At 42.8% G+C, this 13,958-nt stretch overlaps 1 protein-coding gene and 1 non-coding gene across 2 annotated transcripts in view; both read right to left on the reverse strand.

Moving 5' to 3' along the window:
- SH3GL2 (SH3 domain containing GRB2 like 2, endophilin A1) overlaps nt 1–13,958 on the reverse strand; it is a 222,281-nt gene that overhangs the window by 9,324 nt on the left and 198,999 nt on the right. Inside the window, exons 4-5 of the mRNA XM_068974181.1 lie at nt 3,527–3,670; nt 1,026–1,159 (exon numbers count right to left, since the gene is read on the reverse strand). Coding sequence (XP_068830282.1) covers nt 1,026–1,159; nt 3,527–3,670 — 278 coding nt within the window. The remainder of the gene's footprint in view (nt 1–1,025; nt 1,160–3,526; nt 3,671–13,958) is intronic.
- On the reverse strand, nt 5,787–5,893 carry LOC138081614 (U6 spliceosomal RNA). Its single transcript, XR_011145061.1, has one exon. It is a non-coding gene; the product is annotated as a U6 spliceosomal RNA (small nuclear RNA).

The following is a 13,958-nucleotide window of genomic DNA, read 5'->3' on the forward strand; positions in this document are numbered from 1 at the left end:
CAGGAGTGGGACTGCCCAGCCTTGCCCCGACGCCTCCAGCAACCAATCAGGAAAGCAGCTTCACAAAGCCACAAAGTATTCTTTTCCTACGAGCTGCAGTGTCCCCCTGTTAATGGGTGGGGAAAATGTGCTAGATTTCTCTTGACCCTGGGTGTTCAGGGAGTGAGAGGGAAGGAAATGAAAACGAAGTTGGGAGTGGGGAAGAAAGGAGAAGGAGGGAGGAAGAATACCCTTGACCCTCCTGCCACCGCACACCCTGCCTCCAGCCCATGCCCTGATCCAAACTAAGTGCTTATTCCTTTGGAAGGAATATCCTTTTAAAATGTCTGAACCTGCAGTCAGCTGCAAAACAGAGCACTGGAATCAGAGAGACACGTTAGGTTTGGAGTGAGTCTGCCACCTAGCAACAAGCGTGGCAGGGTTGAAGATCTAAGCTAGAGATTGCAGAGACTTCATTTATCTGAAAATCAAAGTTCACACAAGTTAAACAGATATCTGTTGAAAGAATGGATGAGCAAACATTACATACCTAGTTAGAGGTTAAAGCCAGTGGAACATTATTTATCTGGAAAAACTAAGCTGTCCTACATGTTTTAGAAAGGATAGTTGGGTATTCTTCCTCAAGTCTAACAACCATTATGAAAACACAAGTTTATAGAGTAAAAGGAGAACTGCGTACACAAGCTAAGAACTGGTACAGCTGGTATTTTAGAGGCTGAAATCATCCCAGAAAACAGAGAATAATTAATAAAATTGTTTAGCCAGGGAAAGAATATCCTTCTGGAGAAAAATGCTTGAAAAACTTGAAAACCAAACATGGAAAAATTAAATGTAATACTCGTGAGTGGCACAGTCATAATAGTGGGGCAAAAAGTACTACATTTATCATTTATCTTGATTTTTCATGCTGGATTTTTTACAGTTCACATGCTCAGTGTTGACAACGTGCATGGTAAGTTTTAAAAAAGGGGACCTGCATCTGTACAATTCCAACATCCGGTTCCCAAACAACTAGTAGCAGGTACCTGAATTTCCCTCAGATCTTTGTCATGAAGATTCTGAAGGGGGTCAATGAAGTTCTGCTTCACTTCCATGTCCAAGGAGTCCTTGACCTCCGAGAGTTCCCTCATGGCCTCCCCCACCTCACCAAGCGCTGGGCCTGCAAGGTAATAAGGAAGCCCTTGAACATTAAAGAACAAAGATGAAATGCACTTGCAATAAAAGGGCCCATCACAGACCAAACCCAGGAACAGCTGCCTGTCTTCTGAAGACAACAAGACAAGAGACGGTATATAATGCCCTCTGGAGATCAATGTATTCTCCATCTGAGGCAGTTCATGAAATATCACTGAGTACAACAGACTCAATGCCCCTGGGGGTGGGGGCCGGCATTCCTTACTATAGAGAATATAAAAGTTTGCTTTTCCTTTGAAAAGGAATTGGAAGCTCCCTACCCTCCTTTGGAGGAGCCTCTTGATGAAAGTGAAAGAGGAGAGTGAAAATGTTGGCTTAAAGCTCAACATTCAGAAAACGAAGATCATGGCATCTGGTCCCATTACTTCATGGGAAATAGATGGGGAAACAGTGGAAACAGTGGCTGACTTTATTTTTTGGGCTCCAAAATCACTGCAGATGGTGATTGCAGCCATGAAATTAAAAGACGCTTACTCCTTAGAAGGAAAGTTGTGACCAACCTAGATAGCATATTCAAATGCAGAGACATTACTTTGCCAATAAAGGTCCATCTAGTCAAGGCTATGGTTTTTCCAGTAGTCATGTATGGTTGTGAGAACTGAACTGTGAAGAAAGCTGAGTGCTGAAGAATTGATGCTTTTGAACTGTGGTGTTGGAGAAGACTCTTGGGAGTCCCTTGGACTGCAAGTCCATTCTAAAGGAGATCAGTCCTGGGTGTTCATTGGAAGGACTGATGCTAAAGCTGAAACTCCAGTACTTTGGCCACCTCATGCGAAGAGTTGACTCATTGGAGAAGACCCTGATGCTGGGAGGGATTGGGGGCAGGAGGAGAAGGGGATGACAGAGGATGACATGGCTGGATGGCATCACTGACTCGATGGACATGAGTTTGAGTAAACTCTAGGAATTGGTGATGGACAGGGAGGCCTGGCATGCTGCAGTTCATGGAGTCGCAGAGTTGGACACGACTGAGCAACTGAACTGAACTGAACTGATGCTAGGAAAGATTGAGGGCAAGAGGAGAAGGAGACGGCAGAGGATGAGATGGGTGGATGTGATGGACAGGGAGGCCTGGCATGCTACGGTTCATGGGGTTGCAAAGAGTCGGACACGATTGAGCGACTGAACTGAACCCTCCTTTGTAAGTACTTGGGCATGTGTGCTAAGTCACTTCAGTCGTGTCTGACTCTTTGTGACCCTATGGACTGCAGCCTGCCAGACTCCTCTATCCATGGGATTCTCCAGGCAAGAATACTGGAGTGGGTTGCCATGCCCTCCTCCAGGGGATCTTCCTGACCCAGAGATTGAGCTCATGTCTTATGTCTCCCGCATTGGTAGGTGGGTTCTTTACCACTAGCGCCACCTGGGAAGCCCTCCATGAGTACTTGCATGTGTGTATGCTAAGTCGCTTCAGTTGTGTCCAACTCTTTGTGACCCCATGAACTGTAGCCTGGCAGGCTCCTATGTCCTTGGGATTCTCCTGGCAAGAATACTGGAGTGGGTTGCCATGCCCTCCTCAGGGGATCTTCCCAGCCCAGGGATCAAACCTGTGTCTCTTACATCTCCTGCATTGGTGGGTGGTTCTTCACCACTAGCACCTTCTTTATTTTCATCTATTTATTTATTTTTGGCCACACTGCGTGGAGTGTGAGATCTTAGTTCCCTGATCAGGGATCAAACCCATGACCCCTGCAGTGGAAGCACTGATTCTTAACCACTGGACGGCCAGGGAAGTTCCCAGTACTCGCTCTCCCCTGGAGGAGATCTGTTTAAGGTCAATGTATTCAGCAAAAACTTGGAAGGGAGAGCAGGGCTCAATTAGGAAGGACAGTTATTTGCTGTGACCTCACATTGTGAAGGAGTGAAAACAGAAGGTGGTTAGTATGGCAGCTGTGGGTCCAAGGAGAGCGAGGTAAAGGAATTCACCAGAGGTATCACATTAGGTACCCTACACAGATGAGCAGAAGCTAAGAAAAAGCTTGTGAAGTGGGGTGTTGACCCATTGCTGAGTGTGACAGTTCCGTCTGCCCCAACGCTCAGTCACTGCCAGACACACACAGTAGTAAATATCCAGGCATCTGGCTGTGTCTGCCAGCTATGGTAATGATGGGATCTTATGAGGAAGACAGAAAGTGAATAAAATTTCTAAGACAAATGACACTAAAAAATGATAAAGCAACTCTGAAAACAAATAAGGGGCCCATGTGTACAAGACCCAAAACAGAATCAAAATATGAAACGGTCTTAATTATTTCTTGCAGGGGTTTTTTTTCAGTGGCACTAAGATCCCCAGGACAAATGATAACTGAAAATGTGAGGAAGCACACGTTACCAAAGTTGCAGTCATCTCCGAGCTCTCTTCCAAACTTGAGCATGGCCTCTGCCAGCAGCGCCTCTGCCTGGGGATAACCTGGCCCTTTCTCCTGGCCACGGATTTTTGACATGGTGTTGATCATGCTGAGTTTGGCTCTGGAAGCTGCAGGCAAAGAAATAAGAGACTTCGAAAGTAGGCAGTGTGATGTAGGAAAAACAGGGCTCGGTAGAGAATCAGGCCTTGAGCAGACTCTAAACCAGTTCAGCTACTGAAAATTGTACCTTCACCAATGTCTTTATCTATATGTGCAAGCTGGTCCACAGATAAAACACAACCATGCCCTTTTCATCACTAAACTCTCCCTTTCTTTCAGAATCTCATGAGGAAATTAGCAGGAAAGGCAAAGCTCTCCAGGCGAAGGTCCCATCTTTGTGTCCTCCTGCCCATCTTCCCATCTCTTCTCCTCACTGCTGTGGCCATGCAGTTCTTCTGTGGACCTGGGAAAGCACTTAAAAACCATAGGGTTATGTGGCCTCTAAGTTCTAGGATTCTGCTTTTATATTTCAAGTCTAGGAGCCTATGGACTGAATTAGGAAATTCATTGTTAATTCTTGCAATGTGGGCCCTTTGCCATGTTTCACTTAGACCACGTATAAAATAGAACTATTTGCAAAATCACTTCTTTACTAAGATTCTGACAGTAAACAGACCCATGAAGAACAGAAATATTGTGTTCATTAAAAAGACTTAATTACTTCCCTTGAACATAACTGCTTAGGAAAATTAGTTTTGTGCCACAAAGACAGCATTTCAATTTCTTTTTTGCTTTTATTTTTATAGGTGAAGTGCCTAGAAGGTAAATCCAGTTTTCATGGAAGAAACAGCTTTATTAGGACACTGTTAGACCCAATGACTAACTTGATGCTATGGTTTCTCAGGTTCATTATCAGAGTTGGGACTGTATATTAATGTAGGATTCCATCTGCATGGCAACCCCTTACAGAATCCCAGCTAATGCATACACTTCCAATATTTAGTGGCTGACATTTCATCTTGAACATTAGGTTCAAATAGGGTTTTATTTAAACGTTGGGCTTCAAAGGTTGAATCTGGAGACAAGGAGAATTATTATGAGAGGATCCTCTTGTAAGTCTGTCCCAGGGATATTATAATGAATAAGACACCTATGGTCTCTACCTTAACAAAGCTTACAAGGTAGCATCTATTTTAAAAGCAATTAGAGTGAAGTGTATATACTAAGTGTCATGCAGGGAGATTATAGCAAGTCACAAAAATATAGCAACACCCTAGTTTGTATGGGTGGGCCCTGCAAAGAAGATTTTGGGAGAGAAGCATCTTTAAACTTTGAGTCACATAATGATTAGCAGTTAGTCCTGCTAATAGCAATACGCAAAGCCTGGTGGTACCTGGAAAAATATAAGAATATAAAATTCACATTTTCTTTACTCCTCATAGAAAAGTATATCATACATAGTTTTAAAAATTGAAAATGTCATAAGAAAACACATTCTTGGGGGGAATAATATCATTAGAGTTTATATTCAAAGGTTTTTCTACAATAAGCCATATTTGAAATCCAGGAAAGACAGAGTCCCTGACAACGTACTCATACCATAGGGAGGCATCAGATACGTAACAGTGGCAGCAAATATGCTGGATGCACCACACACAAGGTATCAGGGGAACACAGGGAAGGAATGACAGCTGCACAAATGAAACTGAACTAAGCAGACGCTGGACAGTAAGAGGGAGCGAATGAATGGACGGAAAGAAGAGAAATGGAGATCAAACAGAGTAATGAAGCCACGCATGGTGCTTAATCCTTCCAAATCCTGTTTTGACCATTTTACACTCTAAAGATTTATTCCTTTTAGGAAAGCTGGTTACTAATTTGTGCTTATATCTTGGTTCTGCTGAGAGCTGTCTTCTGGTAAGTAATTACCTGAAATAATTGTAATAGTTAAATATACTGTGGCTGATTTCCAGATTCATCATTTTGAATGTTGTTCAGTTGTGAAGAACTTTATTCTTCCACTAAGTACTTAAGAACATCTTAAATATGTTCTACATTTTCATGTGAAGGGGGAACAAAAACCATGTTCTGTTAGTTTATCTATTTCTTCAAATGAAAATATTTACCTAGTGATCCATATATTTGGAGAAATGAGCTTTTAAATTTATTCACAACTGTTAAGTGTTTTTAAGACTCTTGGCTTAGTAAGCCTCTGTGTTCTTGAAAAACATCATCAGATCTCTAACTGTTTTTTTTTGCTTCACAAATTTGCGTGTCATCCTTGCATAAGGGCCATGCTGATCTTTTCTGTGTTGTTCAAATTTTAGTACATATGCTACCAAAGTGAGCACTAAATTAACCATTTTTAACTGTTAACATAAGTGTTTTTAAATGATTTTTAAAAGCAGTACTTTAAGAAACAGAGAGGAAGCCTGGAAATTACAAATTGAAGACACTAGAATTCCTATAATCTCAGTCTAGATAGCATCACCAAGTTGGATGTGCTCCTAGGCACCTTTCTCTTGTCTTCTGACACTGCTACTGCTGAGTCAGTAGTCATGTCCGACTCTGTGTGACCCCAGAGATGGCAGCCCACCAGGCTCCCCTGTCCCTGGGATTCTCCAGGCAAGAACACTGGAGTGAGTTGCCATTTCCTTCTCCAATGCATGAAAGTAAAAACGGAAAGTGAAGTCACTCAGTCGTGTCCGACTCCTAGCGACCCCATGGACTGCAGCCCACCAGGCTCCTCCGTCCATGGGATTTTCCAGGCAAGAGTGCTGGCGTGGGGTGCCATCGCTTTCTCCATCTCTTGTCTTCTGGAGGGACCTAACTCCTCTTCTTCATATTATCTTTATGTTTGCCATACCTTTAGTTTTTCTTTCAAATCGTTACCACCTCTGTAACTAGGCCCCCATCTCTACTCTCCCACCTTCACTATTCTAGTTCAAGCTGCCCCCACTAAGTTTATTGCAGAAACAGCTTCTTAATAGCAACTTCTCCCCTGACCCATGAGAGCAGGATACTGGTATGTTGCTCTGCATATCGTCTAGACAGGATTAGAATGAAGCTGTACACGCAGCAGATGTGTAACCCTGACTGCTGAAGGAAAGAATAAATGCATAAACAGACTACCTTGGAAATTCATAGATGATCATGGCAGTGGTTTTCATAAGCAGATGCTGCTCACCACAAATAGAGAAAGCCTGTGCACAGAAATTAAGACCCAGTATAGCCAAAAAGAACTAAATATGCTTATTTTTAAAAGCTTTAAAAAATTTATATTTTAATAATATGAGCATATATTACTTCCATTATGAAGAACTAAATTTAACATATTTCCCACTTCCTTTTCCAGCAGGAGACCTAATTTAGTTGTGCAACTGGATAAACAATACTCACAGTATCTTTATAGTCCGGGCACTGCTCTAACCTCATGAGTCTTTCCACTAAAAAGTTCTACTGAAAACTATATTCAGTGGAGCAAAGAGAATTGGCTAGGAAGAGAGAAGTTCATGAGGATTAACAGGTGAAATGCCATCAAGAAAAAACCCTCAGAGGCAAGGTCTCAGTGAGTCCATAGGTAGGTGATTTCTGGAAGAAAAGGCATCGGGCGAACTGAAACAGAAGGAAGTGACATCAGGGTGATCAGAAAGGCTGATGCATCCCCCAGAGGGTGTCCACTGCTTTGCCTTCTGCTAAGAAAGGGGGTGGGGAGGGCAGTTTCTTTTTTGTTCTCAAAAATCCAGATTCTCTTTTCAGGAAGGGAAACAGGGGCAGCCAAAGCTCGATCAAATCAGCTCCTGACTCTAAAGCATCATCCGCAGCATCCCTTGACGTGCTTTTTAATTCTGGGCACAGCCGAAAGGAAGTCAAAGCTCTGCTGAGAGTAAAACAGAAGCTCTCGTCACGCTGCCAGATGGACTTATTCTCCTCTGACCTAAAAGTGGTGTCCCTGTGAGTCACTGCTCAGTCTCTCCTGAGTAACTAGCATGGTAACTAACTGGAATGTGGAAAACCCAGAACTTCTGCTAAGTCTAAATTTTTAAAAATTCACTTATTAATTCAAATGAACAGGAAAACAAACCATTAGATCTTGTCTCTCATGAAAAGCAGCATACTACATTAAAATACACATTAGTTTTGGCTCATTCGAACAAAAGAAAAAAATCCAGGCTTCAAATCTTGCTAGATATGTATCCCTGAACATCAATTCTTTCTGAAAGCAGTTATCAGGATTCAGTGATAAACAGCCACAAGAGCCACTAGCACACACACACTCCACAGGCACTGGAGACAGGCGAAGGCACCCCTTTCTACCTTCCATGTCCTTTTCCTAGGTGTGAGTGTGTGTGTGTGTGTGTGTGTGTGTGTGTGTGGTGTCCCACCAACAACCGGGTTGTAGGGGAAACTATATTTCCCAGAGCCCCTTCCCTGCATGTTTCCAAGCTAGAGCTGCTCCAGAGTGAGGCTGTACAAGATCTGGGAGGCAACAGTGAAGCAGCAGCCATGCATGCGAGCCTCGGATGAACCCTGGATCCAGTGTGTCCTCGAGGTCATACTCTGTGCCTCAGTTCAGTCCAGTCGCTCAGTCGTGTCCGACTCTTTGTGACCCCATGAATTGCAGCATGCCAGCCCTCCCTGTCCATCACCAACTCCCGGAGTTCACTCAGATTCATGTCCATCGAGTCAGTGATGCCATCCAGCCATCTCATCCTCTGTTGTCCCCTTCTCCTCCTGCCCCCAATCCCTCCCAGCATCAGGGTCTTTTCCAATGAGTCAACTCTTCGTGTGAGGTGGCCAAAGTACTGGAGTTTCAGCTTTAGCATCATTCCTTCCAAAGAAATCCCAGGGTTGATCTTCAGAATGGACTTGTCGGATCTCCTTGCAGTCCAAGGGACTCTCAAGAGTCTTCTCCAACACCACAGTTCAAACGCATCAATTCTTTGGCGTTCAGGCTTCTTCACAGTCCAACTCTCACATCCATACATGACCACAGGAAAAACCAATAGCCTCAACTAGATGGACCTTTGTTGGCAAAGTAATGTCTCTGCTTTTGAATATGCTATCTAGGTTGGTCATAACTTTCCTTCCAAGGAGTAAGCGTCTTTTAGTTTCATGGCTGCAGTCACCATCTGCAGTGATTTTGCTCTTCTCAAATGTTGAGAATGTTGATTCTGGTGACCAAGAGTGCCCTCAGGCCCACCACAAGACTGTGCTGCAAACTCACAGAGGGGGTGACCTTAAAGAGCCAACCAGCTTCCACAGCTTTCCTTCCATGCCAGCTGCCCTTTGCGGTGTTGCTTCCAGAGCTGGGCCTGCCCACCCTCCAGATTCCCAGAAGTTTGTTTGCCTGGGTCAGGGCTGGTCAGTGAACTTTCTCTGATCCTTAACCCCACTTTTTTTTACCTTTACTTACCCAGCTCTTTCTACAACTATATAAGCTCTAGTTCCTTTAATAAAAGTCTTAGCCCATAATAACCACTATGGCTTTGTTTCCCTTATTGAATTCTGACGAATGCAGTGGCTGATGGTCTAATATCTAAACTAACAAAAATTTATGATCTCTCATGGGAAATAGATGGGGAAACAGTAGAAACAGTGTCAGACTTTATTTTGGGGGGCTCCAAAATCAATGCAGATGGTGACTGCAGCCATGAAATTAAAAGACGCTTACTCCTTGGAAGAAAAGTTATGACCAACCTAGATAGTATATTCAAAAGCAGAGACATTGCTTTGCCGACCAAGGTCCGTCTAGTTAAGGCTATGGTTTTTCCTGTGGTCATGTATGAATGTGAGAGTTGGACTGTGAAGAAGGCTGAGTGCCGAAGAATTGATGCATTTGAACTGTGGTGTTGGAGAAGACTCTTGAAGGTCCCTTGGAGTGCCAGGAGATCCAACCAGTCCATTCTGAAGGAGATCAACCCTGGGATTTCTTTGGAAGGAATGATGCTAAAGCTGAAGCTCCAGTACTTTGGACACCTCATGCGAAGAGTTGACTCATTGGAAAAGACCCTGATGCTGGGAGAGATTGGGGGCAGGAGGAGAAGGGGACGACCCAGGATGAGATGGCTGGATGGCATCACGGACTCGATGGACGTAAGTCTGAGTGAACTCCGGGAGATGGTGATGGACAGGGAGGCCTGGCGTGCTGCAATTCATGGGGCTGCAGAGTCGGACATGACTGAGCGACTGAACTAAACTGAACTGAACTGATCCTTGGTAGAGCCCTGAAAATAAGTCAGTAAAAATGACAATAAATATTTCAATTCTGCAACTCTGTTTTCAGGACAGACATAAAAGGAAACAACTGTAGGTGGGAGTTAGCTGCTAATAGTGGGAAGAACTTTTCTAATAGTCATGTATGGATGTGAGAGTTGGACTATAAAGAAAGCTGAACGCCAAAGAATTAATGCTTTTGAACTGTGGTGTTGGAGAAGACTCTTGAGAGTCCCTTGGACTGCAAGGAGATCAAACCAGTCTATCCTAAAGGAGATCAGTCCTGGGTGTTCATCAGAAGGACTGATGTTGAAGCTGAAACTCCAACACTTTGGCCACCTGACGTGAAGAGCTGACTCATTTGAAAAACCCTGATGCTGGGAAAGATTGAGAGAAAGAGGAGAAGGGGATGACAGAGGATGAGATGGTTGGATGGCATCACCGACTCAACGGACATGAGTCTGGGTAGGCTCCAGTAGTTGGTGATGGACAGGGAGGCCTGGCATGCTGCAGTTCATGGGGTCACAAAGAGCTGGACATGACTGAGTGACTGAACTGAACTGAACTGAACTGAACTGAATTGAGAACACCAGAAAGGACAGTCAGTTTAACAAGGTGGGATTAAGACACAGACTTTGGAGTCAGATTGTCTGAGTCCAACTCCTGGCTATTTTTCTTGCTGGATGATTTGGGCCTTAGTTTCCTCATCAGTAAAACAGTACTTCCCCATTCTTGGGTTAGGATGATGTAAGGATTAGATGATATAATGTATGTCACAATGTTGGTACATGATAAATATTCAATACATGTTGCCTATTTTTATGAATATCAGACATGCCAGTAAGTTCCCTGTGGGATTTTGTGTGAGTTACTTTACCGCTCTGAGTCTCAGGTTCTTCACTGATAAAAAGGATGAAAAAAAGAAGACAGTTGGATAATTACTAAAACTTTTCCAAGATCTCTACATAAAGTGATTCTTCTTAGATAGAAGAATTCTCCAAGAAAGCCTTCAGCCACAGGAAACTTCAGCAGTTTTCTTAAGTTGCTAGGACTGTCCATCTTGTTAGAATGACCTTTCCTCTCTATTTGCTCAACACAATACCAGGCACACATTTCTACAGTCTTTCCCAATTACCCTTTACCTCTATTGCCTCTGAGTAGACGTGACTCTTCCCTCATTTTGTATCTCCACCATGCCCTCTATATACACTGATAGCTCACATGATACTTTGTTTCTCTCTCTTCTGCATGTCTGTTTGCTGCTACAAGCTGAGAAACTACGTCCTACTGAATTCTAGCACAGGGCCAAACATACAGCAGGCACTTACTTACTGGCTGTGGGCTGAATGATTTTATTTAAAAATTCTGACTTTTTATATCATTTTCTGTATACATCATTTTTCCTAATCCTTAGAACTAAGACTTCCCTGTTCAAAAGCACAACAGTTTCCTATTGTGCTCTGAACAGAGTGAAAGGCTGATGATAAGATCTAACTACACAGAAACTTTGAGATCTGAAAGGATGATTTGGGAGAGCAGGTCATGTTGATGGCAATCTGGCTGATGTTTCCCTTACATACAACCAGATTTTAACACTTCCGAAGCTGCTGGGTCTTTTCATGTCTCCTGACTCCATTCTTTAAAGTGCAGAAGGGTGGGACCTCATTTCCTATTCCCTCTTATTATTACAACCGGGTCTCAGGAAGCAAGTCATCTCTCAACTACACCATGAAATGCTGCTTTATGGGAAAATGTTAAGAAGCTGATCACACAATCTCCTGAAATCAAGACAGAGGCTCTCATTTTTTTCCAAGAAAAGAGGGCTCCTATGCTAAATTATAAGCCCTAAGGGGATAAAGAAAGATAAATAAAAATCAATACATAGGGGAACTGGAAACAATTATGTATCCCCCATTACAGAAAAATTATGAATTTGTACTCCCTGAGTGAAGTGAAAATGAAACTCACTCAGTTGTGTTTGACTCTTTGCGACCCCATGGAATTCTCCAGGCCAGATACTGGAGTGGGAAGCCTTTCTCTTCTCCAGGGGATCTTCCTGACCCAGGAATCGAACCAGGGTCTCCTGCAATGCAGGTGGATTCTTTACCAACTGAGCTATCAGGGAAGCCCTGATTGAAGAGGTATTTCCTAAAAATCAGCTTTCTAAAGATTTTTTTCACTAATTAAATGAACAAAACATTTATTGTCTGAACAGGACTATGACAGAGAGACTCTAAGAGAAATAAGGTCCAGTCTCTGTCCTCATGAGCTTATTGTCTAGTTGCAAAGTGAGAGCACGCTCTACTCACTGTGATTTGAGGCAGATTCAGAGTATACTGTGAATAAAGATACAACATATTCACATCACAGGATAGAGCAATGAACTCTGCTAGAAAATTAAGGCTGGGGAGACTTGGGAAACAGGTGACAATCCAGCTGGGTTTCTGGAGGAGTCAGCTGTAAAGGCAGTGGGATGGGAACAGACACTCTAGGCATCTAGAGAGTGTGAGCAAAGGCATATGGAAATACCTGGCGCATCTGGAAACTCCAAAGTGTCTGTGGCTGAGGCGCAAGGTCACAGAGAACGAGGTGAGTAGGAACCAGGTAGTGAAGGGCCCTGAACTGCAAGCTAAGGAGCTGAGATTCTCCTATCGAAGGCTGCTGACAGAGAGTTATTTAACATCTAGACAGTCAAAAGGGCTTTAATTCAAATCAAATTACATTTAGATTTGGGGGAAAAGATTCCCTTCATCATTGCAGGAAAAGTGGGATGTGGGAAGGGTCTTCCCCAAATGGGAAGCCACTGGAAGCAGGGAGACCCATGAGAAAACTGTAATTTAACAGATGAGTCCTAAGGAAACAGAAAGGGGGAAGGAAGTGAACTTTAGAGTCCTGCGGTGGGTAGCACTAACAGGACCAGGTAATTGATTAAGTGTGAAGAGGAGGAGGGGCATTTAGGGTGGTGTTAGGGCAAAGGATGACTGCCCATTAGAATTGCCTGAGGAGGTTTTTAAACTATTGATTCCTTCAAAGGTGGTACTGGGTCAACTAGATCCCATAACAAAAAACCATGACTCTTAACTCTACCTCACACTATACGTGAAATTAATTCTGCAGATCTAATTATGGACCCCAACACACAGTACAACCTTTACAAAATGATATAGGAGAACACATTCCTGGCCTGTAGAGTAAGCAAAGATATCTTAAAATAGGGCACAAAAACACTTTGTCATAAAGAAAAGTATTTCTAAATTGGCCTATGTTAAAATTGAGTACTTCTATTCAAAAGAAATCAACAGAAAGAATTAAAAGGCAACCAAGAAAAATGAGTTAAGATACTCACAATATGCGTATTCAAAACAGGACATGTATCCAAAACATTAAAAGGGAAAAAAAAAACGTCCTATAAATCATTAAGAAAAAGATAATCCAGTTTTTCAAATGGGCAAGAAGTTTGAACAGACAGTTCACAAAAGAAGATATTCAAATATCTAATAAGCATCTGAAAGGAGCTTGACTTCATTATTCTGGCAATGCAAATAAAACCACACTGTAACCACAGTAATGGTTAAAGCAGAAAAAAACTAAAAAACTATCAAGTGTTCAGAGGATGTAGAACAACCGGAACTCTCAAGTTTTGCTGATGGGAGTAAGAACTGGGAGAACATTTTGGAAAACAACTTAGCAATATCTATCTACAAAAGCTGAAAAGATACCCTATGCCCCAGCAATTCTACTTAAAGGCATATATCCATCAGAAATGTGTACAAGGGACATGTACAAAAATGGGCTATTCAAAGTAGCTAGAAAATAGGAACACCCAAATGTGTGTCAGTGAGAAAACAGATATATAAATTGTGCTCTATTCTCACAATGGAACAGCAACGAGAATGAAAGAACTGCACCTATATACAGCAAAGACAAATACAAAGTTGAGCAAAAGGAGCCAGAGCTGCAGAGTACATGCTTCATGATTCCATTTAAGCAACACTCTAAAACTGAAAGAACTGTGTGGTATTAGAGGTCAGGGCAGTTCGCATCTGACGGGCACTCGTGGGAGGCCAGCAGTGAGCAGTTTCTTAGACTAGGTACCATTATGACAGTATCAGTTTGCAATAATTCACTGAGCCATACACTTAGGATCTGAGCACTATACTTTCTTATACTGTAGATCAATAAAAAGCTCAGGGGGAAAAA

This window comes from Capricornis sumatraensis, chromosome 6, assembly GCF_032405125.1.
Source record: "Capricornis sumatraensis isolate serow.1 chromosome 6, serow.2, whole genome shotgun sequence".
NCBI lineage: Eukaryota > Metazoa > Chordata > Mammalia > Artiodactyla > Bovidae > Capricornis > Capricornis sumatraensis.